At 42.3% G+C, this 26,687-nt stretch overlaps 1 protein-coding gene across 7 annotated transcripts in view; it reads right to left on the reverse strand.

Moving 5' to 3' along the window:
- Positions 1–26,687, reverse strand: part of rgs6 (regulator of G protein signaling 6) — a 175,819-nt gene that overhangs the window by 36,580 nt on the left and 112,552 nt on the right. For 3 of the 7 annotated variants that reach the window (XM_060828336.1, XM_060828339.1, XM_060828334.1), the window contains 8 exons: positions 22,613–22,677; positions 22,362–22,438; positions 19,602–19,683; positions 18,315–18,389; positions 15,167–15,265; positions 14,385–14,446; positions 12,002–12,112; positions 10,093–10,218 (listed from right to left, as the gene is read on the reverse strand). In XM_060828336.1, coding sequence (XP_060684319.1) covers positions 10,093–10,218; positions 12,002–12,112; positions 14,385–14,446; positions 15,167–15,265; positions 18,315–18,389; positions 19,602–19,683; positions 22,362–22,438; positions 22,613–22,677 — 697 coding nt within the window. The remainder of the gene's footprint in view (positions 1–10,092; positions 10,219–12,001; positions 12,113–14,384; positions 14,447–15,166; positions 15,266–18,314; positions 18,390–19,601; positions 19,684–22,361; positions 22,439–22,612; positions 22,678–26,687) is intronic. The other 4 variants (XM_060828338.1, XM_060828335.1, XM_060828337.1 and 1 more) reach the window with 3 other exon arrangements.

The following is a 26,687-nucleotide window of genomic DNA, read 5'->3' on the forward strand; positions in this document are numbered from 1 at the left end:
CTCTATCTTATTTGTATGAGTTCAGAGATATTTGTCATTAAAAAACTAAGTCTGGAGACATATGTTGGGATGCTGTGGGAATTTAACGAACTAAAACAACAGAAATCACTGGCTCACAGTGCAGAATAGACATGCCAACTCACAAGTTGCTCACCATGGGCAATGCTACCAGTATCCTCTTTAGATATGAGAAACCACAGAGTCTGCTTGGTCAGGTGAAGGAGAAGAAGAATACTTCCTAATCTAATGAGAATAATCTCATGTAGTTAACAAAACATAGTTTATTGCACATTAGCATTCAGTTATAATTTGCATTGACATGATACAGATTGTTACAGAGAGAATCCAATGTTACGTCTCACTCTTTCAAGATCATAAGGTGTTCTGCCCACAAGTCCATATGACATTTATGGTGGGTCATGATTTTGGCATTCCTCAGTGTTAACCCTTTCAGAGCCAATATACACTGATGAACTTTGTGCTCCATGCCAAGTTGTGGGCAGCACGGTGGCACAGTGGTTAGCACTGCTGCCTCACAGCGCCAGAGACCCAACTCAACCGACTGACTGTGTGGAGTTTGCATATTCTCCCTGTGTCTGCGTGGGTTTCCTCCGGGTGCTCCAGTTTCCTTCCGCAGACCAAAAATGTGCAGGTTAGGTGAATTGGCCATGCTAAATTGCCTGTAGTGTTAGGGGTAGGGGTATGGGTGGGTTGCGCTTCGGCGGGCCAAAGGGCCTGTTTTCACACTGTAAGTAATCTAATTATGGAGAATCTATCTACAGGCAGAATGGTTCCTTGTGGGGTTCCTTGAAGCTGGATGGGAAGAAACTCAGTCCTTAATGCCAAGTTCAGCATTCACTGATCATCAACTATGGATGTCAATCATTATCAATACCTTGGAATACTGCCTGGAATCCTTTCTCGTTCCTATAGCAGATTATCAGGGCTGCTAGATTCTAATTCTCCATTGCTAAATATCACATCTTGACTTCAACCTGACCCCAGAGAGTATGTTTCTCTTCCTTTCAAGGTGGGAAATTAATAGATGATCGCTGCAACTTTAGAAAATTGAGATCGAAGCAAAGATAAATGAATGTGTTATATGAAGCTTCACGGGAGCTGTTAGCATCTCATTGAGCACTGCATGGCCTCAAACCCAACTCTTTCTTCTCAGGCAGTCAGTCAGGATTGAGGAGGAGTGGCGTGCACTCCGGTCTGACGGGCTCCAGAAAGGTTGCTAAGTTCAACATGAGATCTGCAACACATGGCGCAAGGAGTTCTTGGGGCATTGGTCCAATGGGCCACCTGGAGCACATTCCCTCTGACATCTCTGACATTCCCTCTGACATCTCAATGCTCCACGTCGCTGACATAATCTCTCCACCAAAACACGCTTTTGCCATTTCGATCAGTCACAAGCCAGGCTATCCCATGAGGCAGTAGGCACACTAGAGCTCTGCAGCAGCATTTTGAGGACTCCCCTGAATTAGAATTCCCTCTCTGAATTAGAATCCCTACAGTGTGGAAACAGGCCTTTCGGCCCAATAAGTTCACACCGACCCTCCGAACAGTATACCACCCAGACCCACTCCCCTACATTTACTCCTGACTCATGCACCTAACCTATACAGTACAACCCTGAACACTATGGATAATTTTGCATGGTCAATTCACCTAACCTGCACACTTTTGGATTGTGGGAGGAAATGGAACACCTGGAGAAAATCCACACAGACACAGGGAGAACGTGCAAACTCCACACAGAGAGTCACCGAGGCTGGAATTGAAGCAGGGACCCTGGAGCTATGAGGCAGCAGGGCTAACCAGTAGGCCATCATGCCACTGGAGTAGACTGCTTTCCACCCAAGAGCATCCTACCAGCTTAAGGCCATGGAGATCCAAGTCAAGCAGTTGCTTGGAAAGGTTAGGAGTACTGAAGGTATGTGCTGCCATGGGGAGCTGAGAGTGACTCAGACCTCGATTCTAGGTGAGCTGGCATGGGAGGGTGATACTGTTACTGCACCAGCCTCTGAGCCATTGGATTTAAAAGATTGCAATGAAGGCGTGTCCTTCTCCAGTGATTTAAGGTGCCATTCACACACCATTCGGCTAAGAGATGCCAAGTCAGATTGAATGCCAAGGCTGATGGCTCTCCCGTCTCTCTCTAACAGGGTCACCCTCCTAACTTTGACTGGCCAACTGCAGAGCAATTGTACTTCCTCATTCAGTCTCATGGTTCATGACTATTTATCAAACATTCCTCTCCCCTCACCTCTGATACTTATGTAACAAATAAACACGCATTTTCTAAAGGTAGTTTTCCAGTTTTGTACCTGAGATTTTGTACCTAGCTACCTTTGTACCTAAGATGGCATCGGGATTGGTGATATCGTACATTCTTCATTGTAATCCTTGTGACAATAAAATCTAAACCTAAAAAAAAACCTTACCCCACATTCTATGCTGGGTCGGTGAGATTGTTGATCTTAATGCCTTGTTTGTGCTCTGGATGGTCTCCCACCAGGAACCATTGCAGACAGCCTAAAACCATCTTCATCTGGAAAGCTGAAGGGAAGAGGGAGCTATTTGTACTCTGTGAATCTGACCTGGACTCTCACAAGATCCGAACCCGGAGGGGAATGTGAGCATCCTCTGTGCACCACCCATTCTGCCCTTGAGAAAGGAGGCATTGTCTCGGAACAAACAAGGTCTGAAAATCAGCCTCCATAATTCCGGGCATATTTGGTTCTCCCATATAAGTTTCAATCCTTGAGCATCCATGACAGAAAGCACACTTACGTCTCAGTTCTCTGTATTTTCTCATTGTCAAGCCAAGCCTGAAACCATGCATCATGATAATAATAATAATATTGCTTTGTTTAACATGCACAATGCAGTCTTGACTTGCCAAAATCAAGCTCGAGCACTTCAGACATTTGAAGTAAAAACAGAAAATGTTGCAGGCAAAGTACTGAGCAGGACAGGCAGCATCTGCGTCAAGACGGGAACGGAGTTAGAGGTTTCTGTCTCCGATCTTCTGAGAGAGAATTTGGAAAGGTTGAGACAGATAATGTGCTCGGAGCAAGGGATGGGTGGACCAAAGGAAGATCTGTGATAGAGTGGAAGGTGGGAGAGATTGACTGACACCCTCCAGGGCAAAAAGGGAATGGAGGCAATGGCCTGGTGGTATTATCACTAGATCATTAATCCAGAAGATCAGCTAATATTCTGGGGACCCAGGTTCAAATCCCACCAGGGCAGATGGTGGAATTTGAATTCAGTAACAAGAACCTGGAGTTAGGAGTCTAATGATGACCATGAATCCATTGTTAATTGTCAGGAAAAAACCTGTTTGGTTCACTAATATCCTTTTGGGAAGGTAAATCTGCCATCCTTACTTGGTCTGGCCTACATGTGACTCCAGATCCACAGCAACATGGCTGACTCTTAACTGTCCTCTGGGCAATTCAGGATGAGCAAAAAAGTGCTGGCCTAGCCAGAGATGTCCCCCATCTATGAGTGGATTAAAAAAAAAAGATGGGGCTAGAAAAGAAACAAAATATGTGCCTGGAGCAAGTGTGAAAAAGAAACAAAATGGGGAAACAATCGTTTACAGTCATAAATTGTTGAACTTAATATTGAGTCCAGAAGGCTGTCGACACACATTACTCCCTCCCCTCATGTTCATTCATGTCTGGTGTGCCCCCCACCCATTTCCCAATTACGCCTGGGCCTCTTAAACTGTACTTAGAGACCAGCCCCACGGCTTGATGGCACTTTGCTGCAGATTCTCCTCCAGGCCACCAGGGAGTGCTGTTTCCCACAGTTGACAAAGGAAGACCCACACTGAAGCCTGAGATTGATGGCCTAGATGGAGATTGCAGAGGAGGTGTGTTACTGTGAAATCCATCAAAAATCCTGGGTGTATTGCAGGAGAAAGGGTCAATGACCTGTTCTGATGCACAAAGGGAAATGGCACGGACCCCTCTAACTAAAGGATCTCTTGTGTGTCATCATGTAATAGGTGAGTGAGAGATCAACTTCAATGCTGCAATGGCAGTTGAGGCCATAGCATCTGAGAGATTAGCTAGTGGGTGGCCAATCTACCACCGATGGGTTGGAATGTGTGCAGACAGAGAGGGGGTGGGGGGAATTAGATGCCATGTTAATAAATCTACACATTGTCATGGAGGAGAACTGAAAGGACCTCACTGCTGCAGAGGAAGAGGCACTCCATAGCTCAGGAGATGGGGGAGACCCAGCCATCCACAGTCAGTAAGTCTGCAATGGCAATCATTTAACAGCACCCAGGCTGGTGCTGCCAAATAGGCACATGAAGAAATGTGAAATCCTCACCGACTGCGCTGCCCCTTTTCTGTGGATATTTTCGCTCTTCGCCACAGACCCTCACAAACCCATTCCCAGGCCACTGCACGGGCAGGAGCTTGAGGGACCCCATATCCAGGGGATGACGTCACTGCTACGCTAGAGCATCCGACAACACCATCCTCTTCCATAGCCTCCGGCAGCTCATACATCAAGCGGTTGGTCAAGAATTCTAGCAGATAGTTCCAGCAACTCCTGCAGCAATAATCTGGGAAAGACTAGCCAGCATTATACCCCGAACATACGAAACAGAGAGCAGCACTGGGAGAGACGGACTCACACTAGAAAATGAAGTTTTCGGACTTATAGCACAAAATTAATTTTCACCAAAAGTGTGGCCAACAGGGTGAAGTAAATTCTCAGTGTGTGTGATGTAAGCAAAAATCCTGAACTCCATTTCAGAGACAATTGGACACATTCATTGGAAGGATACTGAGGTAACTCTGGGGGAAGATATTAAGGCAGGCCATTTGACCCTCTCCATTCTTGTAATGAGTGCAGGTACATGTATAAAACATACACTGTCAACTGACCTGACAAGTGCTCTTATGGTGATGTAACCCTGGGAGGGATTTGCTGGATATATAGCCCGCTGAATTCAAAATGCCTCCCTTTGAATTTCAAGATAATTAAAATTTCTTTGCACAAAAAGTAAGTTTGTTTTTTATTAACGGGAAAGCACTGAACAAATATCCCTAGGTTAGCTAAATAATTCTGACAATTCAATCTCTAAAGTAAGATCACTCAAGAACAAACTTTGTTAGATCATTATCAAATTTGAATTCTAATTGTAATAACAATGATAGGCTGACCCCCAGTGGTGGAAAATATAAAATTCTTATAGCTGAATAACATAAGCTAATGGTGCTGAATTTTCCCAAACTCGCAGCTGTCCTAATTTCACCATTAATGTGACAAGAACTCTGTTTGGCTCTGTTAGACAGAATCCATGGTGGTGATTGAAAGTTGTGGGGGCAGTAATTTTAACCTTATTATTTGTAATTTGTCTACTTTACCTATTGCTCAACATAATTGTCCACTTTAACACTTTAAGATTCAAGCTTCAGCTGGACAGATTTCAAGTTTTGTTAAATAATAGGATTCCATCCTGCTTTGAAGAAGCATTGCTGCCATATTAGATAATTTTCAGCAGTGTAGAGCACCTGCAGCTGCTTAATCCAATCCTTGATGTCTAACTGCTTTCAAAGATGAATTCTAAGTGACAACGCCAGAGAAGGGGACTGAAGTTTACTTCTGTAAAAGGACCTCAGAGGTAAAACATTGATTTGAAAAGCAGTGTGCCATTCTATGAGGACCTCGAGATATAGTTGTGAATTAAATATAATTAAACATGCAGCCCGGGGCTTTACCTTACCATTGAGTTGTATGTTTAATAAAGGTTCTTGCGTAGAACATAGAACTAAACGGATTCTATCTGCCTGCACATAGTCCGTAGCCCTGTATTCTCTGCCTGCACATAGTCTGTGTCCCTGTATTCTCTGCCTGCACATAGTCCGTAGCCTTCTATTCTCTGCCTGTACATAGTCCGTAGCCCTCTATTCCTTGTCTGCATGGTTTCTTCTTTGTCTATATGTGTATTCCTGATGACGTCCAAGAATTCCTGTGTTGATTGTACGGAGTGTTTGGATCCGCTGACTAGGTGTTTCAGTTTTTGTTGTAGTTCTTTGGCCAGTTTGTATGCTGGTGTCCCTGGTAGTGATACTATGGGTCTGAGTGGGATGTCTGGTTTGTGTGGAATACACACATAGACAAAGAAGAAACCATGGTATCATTCGACGTGACGGCACTGTTCACTTCAATTGACAAAACCCTAGCCAGAGAAACAATAGCCAACCTACTGGACATACATAACAGAACACAGGAGGCCGAACCTATCAACAAGGACGGCATACTTAAACTACTGGACCTGTGCCTCACCACACACTTTACATTCAACAATCAGATATACGAACAAATCAACGGAACACCCATGGGATCACCAATCTCGGGACTCATAGCAGAGGCAGTTATGCAAAGGTTAGAACATACAGCCATACCACAAATCCAACCCAAACTCTGGATCAGGTATGTTGATGACACCTTTGTAATCATCAAAAACACAGATATAGAAAAAACACACCGAATCATCAACGCCACACTCACAGGAATCCGATTCACACGAGAAGAGGAAAAGGATAGCCAACTCCCATTCCTAGATGTGTTAGTAGAGAGAACACCCAACGGAGAATTCACCACAAGGGTACACAGGAAACCAACACACACAGACCAAGTCTTAAACTATGAAAGTAACCACCCCAACACACACAAACGAAGCTGCATCAGGACACTATTCAAAAGGGCCACAACACACTGCAGTACACCAGAACTGCGAAAAGAGGAAGAGGAACATCTATACAAGGTATTCGCCAAAAACGGATACCCACGCAACTTTATCACCAGATGCCTAAGAGATAGACCACGGAACGAGGACATGCCACAACCAAAAGGACTAGCCACTCTACCATACGTCAGGAGCGTCTCAGAACTGACAGCCAGACTACTGCGACCCTTAGGACTCATAACAGCACACAAGCCAACATCCACGCTCAGACAACAACTCACTAGAACAAAGGACCCAATACCCAGCATGAGCCAAACTAACGTAGTTTACAAAATACCATGCAAGGACTGCACAAAACACTATAATAGGACAAACAGGAAGACAGCTAACAATCCGCATCCATGAACATCAGCTAGCCACAAAACGACACGACCCGCTATCTCTAGTAGCCATACACTCAGACAACCAGCAACATGAATTTGACTGGGAAAACACCACTATCATAGGACAAGCCAGACAGAGAACAGCCAGAGAATTCCTAGAAGCATGGCATTCATCTCCAAACTCCATCAACAGACACATTGACCTGGACACCATATACAAACCACTACAGCTGAAACTGACACCCGGAAACGGCAAGAACATCCATCAACAGACACATCGACCTGGACCCCACATACAAATCACTGCAGCTGAAACTGACACCCGGAAGCGGCAAGAACAAACCAATATAAATACCGGAAGAAACATTAAAGCAGCGCTTCACACGAGGCTCCAACAGCACTGATGATGTTCCCTAGCCAGGGAACGAAACGTTTGCAGCAAAAACTTCCAGCTCGGCGAGCAGAACCACAACAACGGATACCCGAGCTACAAATCTTCAATCAGATTTTAAACTAAAATACATGCATATGTTTCTGCAGAGGACAGAACCAGTAACAAACAAGTTTTGTAAGTTATAACAGTCGAATAACAATCACTTCCTGACATTCAACCAGTCAGATAACTGGTTTGAACTGATAATGCTGAAGACGGGTGGACAGCAAATGGAGTTTGTTGGTAAAGAGCCAAACTAGCAGATATCGAGTTGGATTCTGTGATTAGTGGCAAAGTGATAATGTCCATCATTGACCTCAAAGATGGTGGCACACAGAACTCCAGCAGTCTCTGTGCTGCTGCTGATTACACCTTCTATTGAAGTGATTTTGAATCTGGTACTGAGTCAAAACGATCTCTTAGGCATCCAGCAACACTGATGTCATCAAGCAGCAATATTACATTGGCAAATTCTCACAAGAACAGCAAATATGGAAACAAAACAAGCTGGTTATCCCTCCATTTTAAGCAATTTCATATGGAATTAATAATAACTAGCAGCTGAAATATCAACAAACCTAGAATTGTTTTTCTATTACAAACAAAAACCTTTTTTATCATAAAGAAAAACTTGACAAAACACAAAAATTAAAAAATTCTCAACAGTCAGAGAGATAGTTCAGTATAATTCTGACTCACTCTGTCAAAAAACACAGTTACAACTCATTAGCAAAGAATAACATTTAAGTGACTCTTGGATAGGCACATGGAACTCAGTGCAATGAAGGGAAGTAGGTTAGTCCAATCTTAAAATAGGATAGAAGGCTGGCACAATGTCAAGGACTGAAGGGCCTGTACTGTGCTGTACTGTTCTAGTAACATTTTCAGTGAGGTTTAACAGCGATGTTAGCATGAAAAGAAGTATTCTTCTTAACTTGGTGATTTCTAAAGAATACAGGGACTCTTACAACACACTTTGTGGAGGGATAGAGAAACTCTGACAGTATTGTCCAAAGTCCCACATGTGAGAAACCAAATACATACCAGTTTTTGCAGGATCATGATGGCAATCACTGATGATGTCACCATCAATACCACTGTAAAATCTTGCCCAAAATGTTACTGTGTACACAGCCCTGTTAATAACTTTAGATTCCATGCATTTTGAAGTAAGAACATTATTCTAGGGTACAGTTCCATAGGTACAAAGTCCATCTTTAATTTGAGACCCTTCACAATAAATGTAAAACAAGGCTATCAGCTATAAAAGAGCAGACTGGTGTTTGATCTTGTCTTTACCTGATGTTTGCATCTCAGCTTTTTTTAAAGGAGGCATTGGACAACAGGGAGGTGTGGCAATTCAGTCACGCAGGCCTACGAATGACATCAGTTAGCTCAGTTAATACTAAACCCGGGATTCTCAGTCTGCAAGGCTTAGTGCCATAACAGGGGTTGCTTTTGATATTTTGCCAATAACCTTCCACTTGTGGGACATAGACATTGCTGGCTGGCCAGCAGTGTTATTGTCGATCCCGTGTCACCACCTCTTGAAAAGGTGGTGGTGAGCTATCTCCTTGAACAGTTGCAGTCCACCTGAGTTGATCCACAATGCTCTTAGGGAGGGAATTCCAGAATTTTGACCCAGCAACAATGAAGGAACAACAATATGTCTTCAAGTCAGGATGATGAATTCCTTGGAGGGGATCTCACAGGTGGTCCTGCCCCTGTCCATCTAGATGGAAGTGGTCGTGGGTTTGGAAGGTTTTGTCTGAGGATCGTTGAAGAATTTCTGCAGTGCTACACATTGTTGCTAATGAGCATCGGTGGTGGAGGGATTAGGTACTTGTAGATGTGGTGCCAATCGCGCGGCCTGCGTTGTCTTGGATGGTGTCAAACTCCTTGAGTGCTGTTGGAGCTGCACCCTCCAGGCAAGTGGGGAGTATAACCTGCTCAGAAATGTTAGCATATACCTTAGCAGGTAGGACTTGAACCCCTTGTCTCTTTGCTCAACAGTAAGGACACTACCAATGTGCCAGAAGAGTTCAATCCTCAAGAGCTGCTTAAAAATATTGAAACAGCAGTTTGACACGACCAGTCTGCATTGGTGCTCATTCCCCACATGAACAGTAACACAGATGTACTTGGCGAAAGTGAGGACTGCAGATGCTGGAGATCAGAGTCAAGATTAGAGTGGTGCTGAAAAAGCACAGGAGGTCAGGCAGCAACCGAGGAGCAGGAAAATTGATGTTTTGGGCAAAAGCCCTTCATCAGGAATGAGCTGTACTTGTCATTATTGGCAGAACCATGTGCATGTCCTGTCTAACCTCAAATCTAACTTATTCTGAGATGTTGATATTGCCATTCTTTCAATTATTAACTCTGGTGGTGAATTCCACAGCCTCAAAACAACTGTACAAATATTTTCTCCTTACCCTGATGTAAATTTCTTGAATGTAATCTTACTTTGGATTATCAATTAATGCAGCAGTTCACTGGGGTGCTGGCATTCCTAATTTGATGTTCCTTCAGTGCAGCGATGATCACCTTACCTCAGATTCTCAGAGCTGAACTCGGATTCCAGAAACTTCAGAAATTGGTCTCGCCCCGCGGGGTCCTTTAGCACCTCATCGAAGGAGAAGCCCCATCTCTTGACACGCTGCTGGTTGAGCTCTTTGCTTCAAACATGCAAGACAGAGGAAGGATAATCTTTGATGCAAAAGCGAGCAAATGCCAATACACTGTTTCCAAGAAGAGATTCATTCAATGTGACTGAGGAAAGAACTTGGGATTTATGGAGCGTTATGTCGTATTTCCTCAGAATGGTCCAAAGCTAGACAACCAACTATAGAACTTGTACAGTCCCTACGTCCAGTTAAAGGTGGACTGCATGGATCACCCATAAGTCACTGATAACTATCCTGATTACAAGTCAGAAAGTCTGATATGCAACAACAATATAAGTACACTTTTTATAAACCGGCACCGTTGGGACCAGGAGTGAGTCGGTTGATCAAAAGTAGATACAAATGGAATGTTGACAAGCTGAACAAAAGTCTTTGCAGGTGATCAAAAGCGTCAGATGGTCTAAGTAAAGCGTCAACAGCTGAATAGCAAGTGAAGGGATGACCTATAATCCAATTAATTGATGCAGAGAGATAATTACTGTTATTCCAGCTATTTCGTTTGTCTCCAGCACCACCTTGCTTTTAATATTTTTGTAATTATCCCTTAGTCATGATATCATTGAAAAGCAGAGCTGACTTGATGGCCTATTTTAGCTCCTTCAACTTTTAGTCTTATGAGGCAGACTGTACCTGGCCTTGCCAAATGTAACACCTCATCCACGATCAGAGCTCTCAGCCTGTGACTCCCATTCACCCTTTTGACTAACACCCCATTAACTTCCACCCCAGATCACCGTTCTTGACCTGTCTTAACCGCAGCCACTTTCCACCCACCCTTCCCTCAATCGCCCATCCTGAACTGCCCCATCCCACTTCTACCGACGGAGAAGCGAACCCATCAACACATTTCCGAAAATCATAAAAGCAAGTGATTATGGGAGAGGGCGGGGCAGAAATTATTTGCATCTAAACTGAGGAAAAACAAATGTAAATACCAAGAATGGGGCAGAATTCCTGAAATATGTAAGACAGTAATTTCTAACTCATTGTATTTCCAGCCTAATAAAGAAGGGGAAAAAAAAGTGTTGGACTCAGTTCTGGAGAATGAAGTAGGAAGGAGTGCACATTACAAAGGGTAACCTTTGGGAAATAGTGATCATTAAATCATTAGATTGAAGGTGGGTTGTTAAACAGGGCCAAGAGCAACCAAAGCAGATGTAACAGAATGGAAAGGTATTACATTCATCTCTGAGACATGAATGCATCAATCACACACATGGACTAATGAAGTAACAATCTGAGTTTTCTATTTGAAGCTAAGAATATATACAGATAATGTTCACTGGGAATTGCATATTGTATATGTGCTTATATCTCTAATACTTCAGAGTATAGTCAAGTAATGTGGCTAATACATCAAATTCCACTGATGTGTAACCATTTAACTTAGAGTCCCTTAAAGGTGCATGCACATCATATCACCTTGGAAGAGGTATATTTTCATTGAGCTGGAAAAGGATGAGGAACAAAGGCTGGCACATAAATGACCAACAGGAGATCCTCAAGGAAGTATTGTCTAGGGACAAAAGAAAACTCCTTTCTTTGGGAGGGAAAAGAAAGGGCACCAAAAGCTAGAACTCCCAGCATGATGAAAAATGTTTTGACCAAAATCAGGCATGAAATGAGGCCTCAAATAAATACCAAGTTGGTACCACAATAAACCTACAAGTAGAAAATAAAAGGAGCACAAGGGAAGTAAAAACGAGAGAAAGAGTGTCCATTCCACTCAACGACCAGTTTCTTCCAACATCAAACACCAACCCTTCCTTCTTACCTGGCTTCCATGTCCCAGAATGTGCAGTCGTCACTGACCCATGGGTTAGGTGGATCCTGTGGTGTTAGCAAAGGATCATATTCCAGATACTGCTCTGCGTAACTGACCAAACTAGAACAAAAACAATGCAACAATAAGTACAAAGGGAAACTACTGCAGATGCTAGAAATCTGAAACAAACACAGACAAAGCTGGAAATACTCATACCTGCCACAATCTTTTGAGAATGAAATACAGTTTATAGTTCAACTCATTGAGATTTCAACGGAACTGGGAAAGGTTAAATTTGTAACTTTGAAAAAAACAAGAATAGAGCCAGGGAAAGAAACATGGAAAAGGACAAAAGGGAAGGCCAGTGATAGGGTGGGAAAGCAGGACAAGTGGATCAAGGGAGCAATGCAATTGGTGTGTTAATGAAGGAAAGAAAAGATGGATCTAGGGGAAATATAAACAACAACAGCAGAAAGTTGAAATGCTGCTTTCTTGAAGAAAATGGAAGCAATTCTAATGATCTGTAAGAGTTGAATTTAATCTTGAGCTGATTTGAAAGACTGTAAAGTGCAGAATCCAAAGCAAAGTGCTGCTCCTCAAGTTTTCCTTAGGAACAGCTGAGGCCAGAGAGTGGGGGAAATAGGCTGGAGAATTAACATGGCAGGAAACTGGAAACTGACAGGTTTGAATGGGAGGTTGAAATGGTATACAACATTCACAAAACAAAGGCAGCCTGCTATATTTAAACCTACCACATTTTCTTTTGCTTATTGAAAGATAGCATGTAGTATGAATGCATCTCTTTGGAGAGACAAAATATTTCATTAATGGATTTAAAGTACGTTTAACTGCTGCTAGCCAGGATTTCCAGGGCTCAGGAAACGTAGCAATGAAATGAAGGAGGGAGTTTAAACCAGCCTGTTAAAGGGGGTCAAAGAACATGGGAGAGCCCTTCTGAACCCTGCACAAGAGAAACCTCGTGCTCTATCTACTGATTGTGGGCTCTCTCTCTCCCATCCTTACTACATCCCTCCCACCTTGAGCTTACTTTTCTTACTTACTCTTGGGAAATAGGCATCATTGGCTGGTTCAGCATTGGCCGTTCATCCCTAGTTGCCCCTGGAGAAGGTAGTGGTGAGCTGCCTTCTTGAACTGCTGTAGTCCATGTGCTGTAAGATGGTTGTATTCAGATGGATAATACAACTGTAGCAGGACCTCCACCCCCTTGTGGCCTACTCTTGCAAGGCCAGCACTCAATTTATCGATTTGAATATTTTCTGTTTTCATTCACAACATTTTATTGACCATTTTATGGAATTATTGGACTCACACCCCCTCCCCACCCCAACTCTCCTCAGACATCTGCTGTTTCTAGTTTCTCACCACTTAGAAAGTTCTTTGTTTCATCCTTTTTGATCTTTTGAGGTAACCTCACATTAGCCCACAATCAAACCCATTCATTATAGTTTTGTTCACTCACTTGGCCTGTTAATATCCTGTGTACTTCCAGCTACACTACCTACAAAGCTGTCAAGATCACACCACTACTAGAGTTTCACCGGATCAATTCACCCGGACCCAATTCATGCCTTTTTTTCGCATTTGTTTGGTTTACTGATTGGTGTAAGGCACAAATTCAAACACTCCTAACCAACGTGTGAGGGGGCAATTAAAAGTCATAGTCACATATACCATTGCAACAAAGAAAGTTCTTAGCTTAGTGTTAGCATTTTCACCCCACATCAGAAGGTCACTCCTCACACTTCTAGCAAGTGGAGACCAGAGTTCAACCACTGACCTCTCAGGTAGCATCCAATGGGAGTTTATATGAACCCAATGTGGACAATTCCCCATTCGTTTTGTAGGCACCATAAACCCTCATAGGAAAATAAATACCCAGTATTAAGACGTTTATCGCCCACAGGAGAATCAAGAGTAAACAAGCACTTAATTGAACATACAGTTCAGAAACAGGCCATCCAGCCCAACTGGCCTATGCTGGTATTTATGCTTCACATGAGGCCTCCTTCCATTTCATTCGTTTTCATTCACAATATACTATTCTCTGTGCCCTGATGTGTTTATCCAGTTCCTCATTAAATTCAAGCACATTATTCATCCCAATCACGTCTTCTTTGGATAATGAAGTTGTCCAAAAGTCCATTCTGTATTTATTCATGACTATCTTTTCCTGTTTTACTATTGATCATCCTATAGTCAATTCACGACTTTGCAAACCCCTTCATAATTTTAAAGACGTCTAGCCGCTTACTTCTCTATTCTAAGGGGAACATCCCCACACCGTCAACTCTTTCTGGATTAGTATAACCTCTCAATTCTGGCGTCATCCTTGTCCAGGTTATTACAGAATTTTGCTGAGTGAAAAACTTACCTTTCAGCTACTTTGGACATTTTTAAACAATGTCTGTCTAGCTGGATATTCAATAAAGTGATCTGGAAAGAAAAAGAAAGTAATATTTAAGATGTGCATAGAATTGAGTGAAGCTACATGATAGTCCAACTAGCACAGCCTGAGACACATTATAGCCTAGAATCTATAAATCACATTCAGCACACCTAAGTGAGAGACACTAGTATAGAGGAAATGGGACTGGATTAGTAATTCAGGGACACAAGTTAACACTCTGAGGACAGTGGTTCAAACCCCACCCTACCTTCTGGTGGGATTTAATTAATAAAACTAAAATTGAAAGTTGGTCCCTGTAATGGGAGCCATAAGATAATAACTGTTGATTGTGAAAACCCATCTGGTTCCTTTAGGGAAGGAAATCTGTCATCTGTAACTCGCCTGATCTACCCATGACTCAAAATCCACAGCAAAGTGGCCTTGTATGTCAAGCAGTTCGAGAGCAGCTGGGGACGGGCAATAGACGCTGGCTTTTTCTGTGAGGCCCATACCCCATTTAGGAATAAAAATAATTCAAACTGCATGTATTAAGCCATAATTCCCAATAACTTATCGCTAAAAAAGCTGATCAATGGTGGGCCACATACCCTGGGACCGATGCGTTCAGATTTGCCCCAAAGTTTTATTTATGGCAATTTGAAAGTTTGTCTGGCAGTTAACTAACAAAGGCTACGAATTTGTCAAGTGTCCACATTTACAATGGAATGTTACGTACAGAACAGAAGTTCCTTCCAATCTTATGTTACCTGCTTCTTCAGATCATCTTTTGCAGGTTGCTTAGTTGTTGATGCGAATGAATGTATAGGACTGTGTGTCTGCGAGTCTTCAGGAACCCCATACACTGACTGATTACAAAAGAAAAATTCAGTGTCAGAATTGGATTGATTGATGCCGGTTTCATGTTCAAATTCTGCCATAAAACAAGTGCTACATTGTCTAACCATGCAACTGGAAGTAAGTAACTTAAACAGCCTGGGTCTTCCCAATGCATTTGCGAAGTATATTACCGCACATATTAGCTCAACATGTGTTGCACAATGGATTATTCATGAAAAAGCAAGATGATCTATGCTTTGAAGAGCTGGTTCCCCATTATTAGCCTGACGGAGGAATGCTGGCCAAGACCGCAGGATGTACTTTGCATTCCAATGCTCAGCTGTATTACACCTTCTAAGGCCCATTGAAATAAGAGAGTGGGAATTTGGGATAACATCTCAGCTGAGCAGCAGCTCTAACAATCCAGTATTCAATACCGCATGGATTGTCAGCCTAGAGTCCACATTCCAGATATGTGTGAGGCTGGAAGCTACAATCCTCCGCCACATCTGAGCAACTTAAGAAGCCAACGTGTCATCAATAAACCCAATCCCTCCAGCTAATATATTTCTGAAGAGAAGTCATGTCGGACTCGAAAAGTTAACTTGATTTCCTCTCTCAGAGTCATCCAGCATGGAAACAGACCCTTCAGTCCAAACAGTCCCAAACCCAACAGTCCCACCTGCCCACTCCTGGCCCATATCCCTCCAAACCTTTCCTATTCATGTATCTATCCAGATGTCTTTTAAACGTTGTAATTGTACCCACATCCACCACTTCCTCAGGATGTTCATTCCATCAGTGAACCACTCTCTCTGTAAAAAAAAACGCCCCTCGTGCCTGCCTCTCGCCTTAAATGTGTGTCCTCTAGTCTTGAAAACCCCCAACCTAGGGAAAAGACAAATACCATTAATTGTATCTATAACCCTCATTATTTTATAAACTCCCATAAGGTCATCTCTCAACCTTCAAAGCTTCAGTGATAAAGTCCTAGCCTCTCCATAAATGCTGCCAGATCAGCTGAGTTTCTCTAGCATTCTCCCTGTTTGCTAAGATAGTCTGGCAGGCAGAAATATCGTAAAATGGATGCTATTGTGGATATGGCAATGCATCATGTCAATGACAGCACCATTGGCCTCAGTTTATTCCTTGTAAAAGACAAGAGAACCACAAATCCTGGATTGTAGTTGTCGAATTACCATCTGCCGACATTTTCTGTTTCGAAGTGATTCCTGATAATGTTCAGCATGAATCTCCTATTATTATCGTCTATGAATCGTCTATTATTCAACTCCTCCGCATTCTTAAACAGGTGTTCTCAAAAGGTTTCAGTAGGCTTTCCAATTTGTTCAAATCTAATTGTGCCCAATCTGACCTTTTATTGTCAAACTCAAAAACCATTTATTTCTGAGAGAAATCGTCTTAATTCCTCTCAACATCAGCTGCGCAAACATGGGCAAGACAGATATTATTGCTTTTCTTCCTCTAATCAAAAGGCATTTCTAATTTAATATCAAACATGGGCTTCTTTGCAATGAAAAATTCAAAGCTTCAGTGAAACAAATGCTGGGCAAGACAGAATACCTCTTTTCGACATCTTTGACTCTGTTGACTCTAAAGGTTAGTGCTAATGCTACAGTACAGATGGCAGAAACCTTCTATTATTCATCTAAGCTGTCAGTCTTCATGCTCAAATTTATATTGAGAGCTTCATTGGACTACCTACCCGGGGAGCCATCATAGACTGATTATCATCCATCATCCTCAAATATGCAGGTACTGCTGACAAGCAGATACTAGGGAACAACTAACAGCTATTTTTCCCACTTAAGTTGACAGGATGCTAAGTGTTGCAATTGTACCAGCCTCCACCACTTCCTCTGGCAGCTCATTCCATACACGCACCACCCTCTGTGTGCCCGATAGGTCCCTTTTAAATCTTCCCCTATTTTTCCCTCTTAAGTCGATGGGATGTTAAAGTGCACTTTAACACTAGCACAAACTGGAGATCGAGTGGAGAACATTCTATATTTTAATGATTCACTAGTATGCATTTAAAAACTGAAATTCTCCCATTCTTTTTATAAATCAAACAAGGATGTTGCCAGAGTTTGGGGGGGGGGGGGGGTTGAGTTGTAGGGAGAGGCTGAATAGGCTGCAGCTATTTGCCCTGGAGTGTCGGAGGCTGAGGGGTGACCTTATAGAGTTATATAAAATCATACGGGGCATGGATAGGGTAACTAGACAAGGTCTTTTCCCTGGGGTGGGGGAGTCCAGAACTAGAGGCATACGTCTAAGGCGAGAGGGGGGAGATTTAAAAGGGATCTAGCGGGCAACTTTTTCACGCAGAAGATGGTGCGTAAATAGAATGAGCCCCTAGAAGAAGTAGCTGAAAATGTGTTGCTGGAAAAGCGCAGCAGGTCAGGCAGCATCCAAGGAACAGGAGATTCAACGCTTCAGGCATAAGCCCTGTTTCAGGAATGAGGAAATGACACTTTCCTCATTCCTGAAGAAGGGCTTATGCCCGAAACGTCGAATCTCCTGTTCCTTGGATGCTGCCTGACCTGCTGCGCTTTTCCAGCAACACATTTTCAGCTCTGGTCTCCAGCATCTGCAGTCCTCACTTTCTCCTCCTAGAGGAAGTAGTAGAGGCTGGTACAATAACAACATTTAAAAGACATTTGGATGGTTACGTGACCAGGAAAGTTCTAGAGGGATGTCGGGTGAAATACTGGCAAATAGGATTAGATTAAAATATCTGTTCAGCATGAATGAGTTGGACCAAAGGGTCTGTTTCTGTGCTGGAAACCTCTAGGACTCTAAGTCTTTGGAGGAGAATTCACCACTTTTTTTACAAGCTATTTAGTTATGGTTGCTCCATTTACATTTAAATTCCCAGTGGAATAAATTGTAGGCTGTTTCCATCAAGTTTCTTCACACTTTTTCATCACTAAGAGAGCGCATGGGCTTTAAGCAACACTTAATCTGAAGGTGCCACTAGAGAGATTTGCTCTGATGAAATGAAATTCCACAAAACTTTGAACATTTCCTCTTGAAGTGAGTTACAGGAAGACACACCTTCTTCACTTTGTTGGGGTTTTTCATCCTACGACACTTCCTGATGTCCATTTCAGTGGTGTTCACACAGCCAGGCTGCAGAAAGGATAATAAAAGGGGATTTTAATGAGAGATAGTGAGGACTTTCAGCCTTTCTGCTGCTTACCACAGGGTTTACTTTCAATTTTCATCTTCGTCCATCTGCTGCCTTCTATATGCCTGAGATGCAACATCTGAGGTGCAGACCATAACTAACAGCCCTTATTCATACCTTGACAGTGGATGAGTGCCAGCCATTTGAGTACGGAGAGGTCATTGTTGATTCTGTCCTTACCCAGCAGTTTGACTGCAAGTGTGCTGATCCTACTGATGTCCCTTCTCCTCAGCTAGTTGTGGTTACATATAATCACAGCGGGCAATCTTAATGGAGTGTAATGAATGGAATTGACACTGTTGATCTGGATAAAAATTGGTCACCACGTTGAAAAATTCTAATTTCAGCAGACAGAACTTATAAGAAAATCAGATATAAAGTGGATCTTAAGGAAGATTATTATGGTGGCTCCCAAGAAAGGTTACTGTGGCAGGCAGTGTAACTGGGTACAAGGTACATTTAGATGGAGTCCTGCAAAATAGTGAGAAAGCAGCTGATCGGATTGTGCGTGGTTGGGCCTGAAGCAAATAGTAATGACGAGTATCCGCCTTCCCTCTAACCTTTTCTGCTGTTCAGAATTTACAATTGCTATTAAATAAAGCAATTTCTGCACTTACAATTTGAATATTGTATCTAGTCAAAAGAACAACTTTGGATTTATGTAGGGGGTTTCTGATGGAGGTTAAGTTCTCTGTATGAGGTGATCAGTATTTCCCCTCCGTTCAATGTTTCATTGATTACCATTTTTAGGTATGACATGACTTGTACCTTGGTTCAGAAGATATTTTCATTTTGAGTAGCTTGAGGTATTAAAGGGACACAGATACGTTTGTTGCAAGGTAATCATTTAGATAAAACATTTGAGAAATTATGGGTTAAGTGTCATTTGCTAGGCACCAGGATCACAGTGCAGTGAAAAACAATACGGTCAATACACAATTCCATCCCTTTGTTGAGGAGCCTCATCTGTCAGGACTGCATGTCTAAAATTTTGAGCATATGATTTTCTGACCGTTTTCTTTAATTAATGTTTTAAAAAAAAGTCATATGCCAAGCATGGCTCAATTTTTGATGCAAGCTACTGCAAGACGAGGTGCCCTGTTGGTAGTCCCAAGCTGGACAATAGCCTCTGCAACTCCATCAAACATACTCACAACTGGTCGATGAACATCCCAAAATGCTCGCTCTTGGCTGTCCAGGATCTTGCGTTCCGTCTTGTCCTTTTTCCTGTCAATTCTAAAAGAAGATGATATCAATTTCCAAAAGCACATTGAATTTACAGGACTGGTGTTTCTCAGGTGTGTTTACAATATGCAATAACAGCCAATGGACTCTGAAGCTGCAACAGCATGTTTTTTTTATAAACGCATTTCTCACTATCTGTGATAGTCAATGGTATGAATTCACCATAACCCAGAACATGTACAATGTAATCTTTGAGTGCTACAAAGAATGAGCAGTTTCATCCTTTTTAACTTGTATCCACCCAATTAGCTAAGTTACTAAACTGGAGAACATCTTTTTAATTAACACAGCAGGGTGTCCAGCTCCAAAGCTGTGACGTTTTCCTTAGCCAGGCTTGAATCTTATTATTTGATTTGCCAATTGTAAAAAGCTTACATTAATAATTGAAAAAGCTGACATGTAATCCTAATGGGGGCTTTTGTGGCACCATGACCCTACCCCTGAGTCAGGAGACTGCGGTTCAATTCCCGCTGTGTAAGAACATTTCTGAACAGTTTGCTGACAAAGTATCTAAAATCTCAATGGGCCATTAAAATCAGAGACCTTTCTGCAAAAATAAGGTGGCGAGCTACCTAAGTGTTGACTTGGTTTCAAGCGCATTTCAGTCATTTTCTGTGATTCCAGCCAACTAAATAGTGTTCCTCCCCTTAAACGCCTTCTGTGAGTGTGTTTGATCTATCAGTGGATACAGTGTAGTGTAAAACCTAAAAATTCAGCTTCGAAGGATGAGAGGAGAGGTTGTTTTGGTAACCCGGCTATTATTGAGAGCTTGGATCTTTTCATCTTTAGGGAGCATGGATTCAATTTACCACCTGTCAGAAATCGTGTGGCATAGTGGGCTGGAGTAGAGGGGGTGGATGGGAGATGTTAACCAGCACAAGGGAAGCAACAGTTGAAAATCATCCTGATAATTTCACAAAGAGGTTCACACTAACTGGGAGCAGGCAAAGCATCACTGAAGGAATGTTATGAAGGTGTGTTTTGGAAGTAGGCAATAAGATATTTATTTTTTAGATTAGATTACTTACAGTATGGAAACAAGTCCACACCAACCCGCCGAAGCGCAACCCACCCATACCCCTACATTTACCCCTTTACCTAACACTACAGGCAATTTAGCACGGCCAATTCACCTGACCCGCACATCTTTGGACTGTGGGAGGAAACCGGAGCATCCGGAGGAAACCCACGCAGACATGGGGAGAATGTGCAAACTCCACACAGTCAGTCGCCTGAGTCGGGAATTGAACCCAGGTCTCTGGCGCTGTGAGGCAGCAGTGCTAACCACTGTGCCACCGTGCTTGTTGCATGACAGATTCAATCACTCTTAGCCAATTTTTCAATGACTAAATTGATGACAACTTCCTGCCAGAAATCAAAAACCCAAAGATATGCGAATATTGGAAATCAGAAACAAGGGCAGAAATTGCTGGAAAAGCTCAGCAGGTCCGGCAGCATCTGTGGAGAGAAAGCAGAATTAACTTTTCAGGTCCAGTGACTTTCCTTCAGATCAGTTCAGTTAATTTCTGTTTTTGCTGCTGCAGGAAATAGCTGATCGCAGTTAATTTGGTCACTATCCCCCTTTCCAGAAACCATGGTCAGTGTAATTATCTCATCATTTCTATCCTTTTATGTATAAAATATTTTATGTGCGCCTGAGTGATGAGAATTTCCACTACATTTGCATGTTTGATCTTTATGAAATGTACATGAACCAAGATCTAACTCACTACAAACCCTAGGATCTAGGACCAGGCAAATGTGCAGGGATTGCACAGTGGGGATGGCAGGTGAGACCTGGGGGGAGGTGTGGAGAGGGTTTTGGGGTCTGGATGGGGGGGGGGCAATGGGGGAAATTGGAGAAGCACACACTCATTAATACATATTTGTCAACTTAATTTTCTAATTAGAAATGTTGTTTCATTTGGCCCATCTTTAGATTTTTCTTGCGGCGAGCAGCAATTTAAAAAAAGACACGGTGCCCTTCTTGATTTTATATGGGAGCTAAAGGAGTATGAAATACTTTCCTGGTGACTTCTCTCCCTAAGCAATTAAATGACACAGGGAGCCAATTCTTGGAAGAAAATCAAGCAAATATTTCTTTTACAGCAAATTGCTATCAGGAAAACCTGCAGTGTCCATAGTTCTCAAATCCTACTGAAAATACTGCCCTTTCAAATGAGGTGGGAATACTTGTGTTATAAGGTCAATAGCTTCACAAACAGTAGCCAATAAAATATAAGCTGCTTGCATGCCCAGGAAAGAGCTAATTTCAGTTAGCATTGGCCACAAGTTGAGCTATATGCCTGTGCTAAAATGGTTTGCGTCTCTGAAATGATTTCTTCCAGTAACGTTTTGAAAGCATCCATTATTTGCAGAGAGCTGTTTACATAATTCATCAATGAGTTATGACTGCACAATCCTAAAAAGAGAAAGGACGGGTGTGTCAATTACTTTTGTTTGCGTGAAAAGTAAATTCTGGAGATTCTTGAGAAACTTGGTGCGTTAGGCTGCAATTAACTGCAAGATGGGTTAAGAGAATTCCCCTATGAGGGAATACGTGACCATAAAACCAGACCATATGAATAAGGCCACGTGAGAACAGCTCCCACATACACATTTCTAATGGTTTCTTGTTTTAAATATTCATAAAGTTATTAGTTACGTACTTTACTTGGGCCTCTGCTTGCATAAAGATGAACTCCCATTTTCTTGCAAATGCTCTTTGCAACCTGGCCAAATTTTCCTGCAGAATGAATAGCTTTGTGTTAAAACAGAAAACAGGTTTCTGCTTTAGTTTCAAAAGAATCACTGATATATGGTTAGTGCAAGTACTGGCTGGAATCCATGATGTAAGTTTTCAAAATAGCTGTGTGGCATTGCAATCGTACACTGTCAATTATAAAATTAGTATACCTACGGCTTCATAATCGGCAAGTTCCAGTCTTGCTTTATTCTGCATTGTCCGCTTGCACAGGTAGATGGCTGTGACAGTGAAAACAAATGCAAAGAATTAATTATACTTTTTAAAATACCTAAACTTCTCCAGTTACAAATATTTTAATTCATTGTTTTTTTTCCCTTCACCAATGAGATATACATTCATTAAATGTGTGACAATGTCTTAAGCCTGGTTTTCCACTGAAAGTGACAAGGATGAGTTGATGAAGTTAACAGTCATCGAGCTTTGCAGCAGGATAACTAGCTCAGAGTGGGGAGATGTGTAGGTAAAGAGTGGCAAAAGGATTTATTACACAATAGGACAGAACAATGGATGGTTATGAGAGAATAAAAGAGTTTCTCTTCAATTTGATTAAACAGATCCAACATTCAGAGAATCATATTCTTCTGATTTGTGCACATGATCTGGAAGGAACACCAGTAATGACAGTGGATTGAAGAAGTTGGGACTGATCTTGGAGAGAGAAAAGGCTGACAAAAGATCTGATAGAAGTTTTGAAAATTATGAGCAGGTTGGACACAGTAGATAGAGAGAAGCTCTTCCACTCATAAAAGAAGAACATGAGAGGACGTAACGATGTGCAAATGAAGCAAGGGTGATGTGAGAGAAAAAAAAGCTTTTTCACACAGTGAGTAGTTAGGATTTGGAAATGTACTGCCTGGAAATGTGGCGGAGGCAGGTTCAATTGAGGCATTCAGGAGACATTGGATGATTATCTGAACAATAATGGTGTCCAGGGATATCGGGAAAAGGGGAGGAGATTAGTCATGAAAACACTATGCACACATCATGGACTGAATGGTATCCTTCTGCAAGTAACAATTCTGTGATGCCGAATTGGAATAGGGCTATCCCAACAGAGGTCAGAAATGGTCAACACATAGAAATGCAACATTATCTGAGTTTAAGTGGAATTGACTCTGGTGAGTTGGCAAATAGATGCTGAGAAGTTTGATAATTCAAAATAAAAAGCCTGGTAGAACAATAGATATAAATTAACCCTGCAAAGTCATCAAAACTGCAAAACAGCAATGAGATTTCAGTAATATTCATCAGAAGAAATTAGTCCATGACTCCTGAACTACCAGATCGCCAGTTCACTACCCTGACTAAGGAATTCCAGACTGCTGACTCCAGCTTTGGACTCCATCTTGAAATCAAGGACACTGTTAAATTAGTATCTCTCAGTAGTTTTGTGCCTATGTTGTTGCTAATCTCTTGACCCTTTTTCAAGTTTTGCGAGTATGCCAGCGTTGTGAAATAATCCTCCCACTCCCCCAATCCCCATGTCTCAGAATATGTGAAACAAACCCTCCTTCTGTATTAACTTTACAACAGTGTTGTCACCCTTACAAAGTTACACTTCACAAACAGAGGGAATGGGGAAATAGAGTCTTAGAGACATACAGCATGGAGATAGACCCTTCGGTCCAACTCATCCATGTCAACCAGATATCCTAAATTAATCGAGTCCCATTTGCCAGCACTTGGTCCATATCCCTCTAAACCCTTTCTATTCACAAACCCGTCCAGATGCCTTTTAAATGTTGCAATTTTATTAGCCTCCACCATTTCCTCTGGCAGCTCATTCCACAATCACACCCCTTTGTTTGAAAAAGTTGCCCGATAGGTCCCTTTTAAATCTTTCCCCTCTCACCCTAAACCTATGCCCTCTAGTTCGAGACTTCAGCACCCCAGGGAAAAGACCTTGGCTATTCACCCTATCCATGCCACCCCCATGATTTTATAAACCTCTATAAGGTCACCCCTCAGCTTCCGACGCTCCAGGGAAAACAGCCCCAGCCTGTTCAGCCTCTCCCTGTAGCTCAAACCTCCAATCCTGGCAACATCCCTGTAAATCTTTTCTGAACCATTTCAAGTGTTATAACATCATGGGAGACCAGAAATGTACACAATATTCCAAAAGTGGCCAAATCAATATCCTGTACAGCCACATGACCTCCCAACTCCTACACTCAATGCTCTGACCAATGAATATACCATCACAGATTAAAAATAGGGAAAATTAAGTCAAAATCCCTTAAGGACAAGTATTCAGAATTCATATTACAACTTGCAATCTGTCCATAACATATTGCCCAAAACGATTTGTAAGTGGATAAGGCAGCCTCAGCTGACCAGTCAGGTAAGGAATTTAATGTAATTTAATTGAAGGAATTTAACAGGGTTCATAGGGAAATGCTGAACGAGGGAAGGTCAGTAAAGACTGATTTCATGAGATTAAAGATGACACAGTCTATTGCATAAGATACTATTATAAATGTTAGAGATTGCACTACAAGCTACCCAGTCTGATGATGTCACACAGTCTCAACTGGAGAATCAGTTCACCTCTAGATCCAAAGGCATCAGATGTATTATTGCTGGTTCCTGATAGTCTTTGTAATTATGCCTAACGGGATTATTTGTCATTGTGCAAAACACTACAGATGAATTCCATGCCATTTCTTGTTAAGAATCGCTTTACTGAACAGTTAATAAAACAGGTCACTAAACCTATTATTGAAAGGAGCATTGCCCCATTTCTCCAGTTATGGCTGTGCTCAAATATCCATTGAAAGGGAATATGTGGTGTCTATAAGCATCATAGAGACCTTTACAGACTGGGTGGGAACCACAGAGGGTAGGATGCATTATCATCCCAGGTAATGTTGTTTCGATTTGAATTTGGTAAGATTCATTTGCAGACTCAGAAGATTCCATTGACTGATTGATTTTATTTTGGTTAGTGTTACCATTGTCTAATCAGGTGAAGTTTCAAAAGAGTAGAAAATAGGATTTTTTATGGAGATTGTATCGTATTTTAAAAGAAAGAAAGGAACAAAGAAGCTACGGTGTGCTTGTTTGGTGAACTACAGCATGGTGACTCAGTGGTTAGCATTACTACTTCACAGCGCCAGGGACCTAGGTTCGATTCTAGCCTCAGGTAACTGTCTGTGTGAAGTTTGCACATTTTCCAGGTGCTCCAGTTTCCTCCAACAGTCCAAAGATGTGCAGTTAGGGTGGATTGGCCACACTCAATTGTCTGTAGTATCCAGAGGTGTGCAAGCTAGGTGAGTTAGCCATGGGAAATGGAAAGTTACAGAGATGGGGTAGGGGGATAGGTCTGGGTGGGATACTCTTTGGTGGGTCAGTGTGGACTTGTTGGGCCAAATGGCCTGTTTCCACACTACAGGGATTCTATAATACAAAATACTTGCCACGTTTAAGAATAGTCTGACATTTTGCTAGAAGTGGGGAGCATTGGATTGAGTGGGTCATGAGATAGATGGGGATTTGTCATTGATTGCAACTGTCCATCAACCAATGCCTACTTCATTAACTTTGGGGTTGAGAGTGTGGTGCTGGAAAAGCACAGCAGGTCAGGGAGCATCCGTGGAGCAGGAGAATCGACATTTCCTGATGAAGGGCTTATGCCTTAAATGTCAATTCACCTGCTCCTCGGATACTGCCTGAACTGCTGTGCTTTTCCAGCACCACACTCTCAATCTGATATCCAGCATCTGCAGTCCTCATTTTCTCCTTCATTAATTTTGAGTCAGAGATGAAGAGGTTTTTATTTTCCTCTTAGAGGATTGTACAATTTTGAAGTGGAAGGCAGCAGAAACAGGGCCCTGAAAACTTTTAAAGCACAAGGAACTCAGGTTTGATTCCAGTCTCAGGTGACAGTCTGAGTGGAGTTTGCGCATTCTGTCCCGTCATGCCTGCGTGTGTTTCATCTGGTTACCTCCCACAGTCTAAAGGTAGATTGGCCATGCTAAATTACCCATAGAGTCTGGGGATATGCAGGCTAGGTGGAAATGTAAGGTTACAAGGATAGGGTAAGGGGAATGGGTCTGGGTGGGATGCTGTTCAGAGGGTCAGTGTGGATTAGATTACTTACAGTGTGGAAACAGGCCCTTCGGCCCAACAAGTCCACACCGACCCGCCGAAGCGCAACCCACCCGTACCCCTACATTTACCCCTTACCTAACACTACGGGCAATTTAGCATGGCCAATTCACCTGACCCG

This window comes from Hemiscyllium ocellatum, chromosome 8 (genome assembly GCF_020745735.1).
Source record: "Hemiscyllium ocellatum isolate sHemOce1 chromosome 8, sHemOce1.pat.X.cur, whole genome shotgun sequence".
NCBI classification, from domain to species: domain Eukaryota; kingdom Metazoa; phylum Chordata; class Chondrichthyes; order Orectolobiformes; family Hemiscylliidae; genus Hemiscyllium; species Hemiscyllium ocellatum.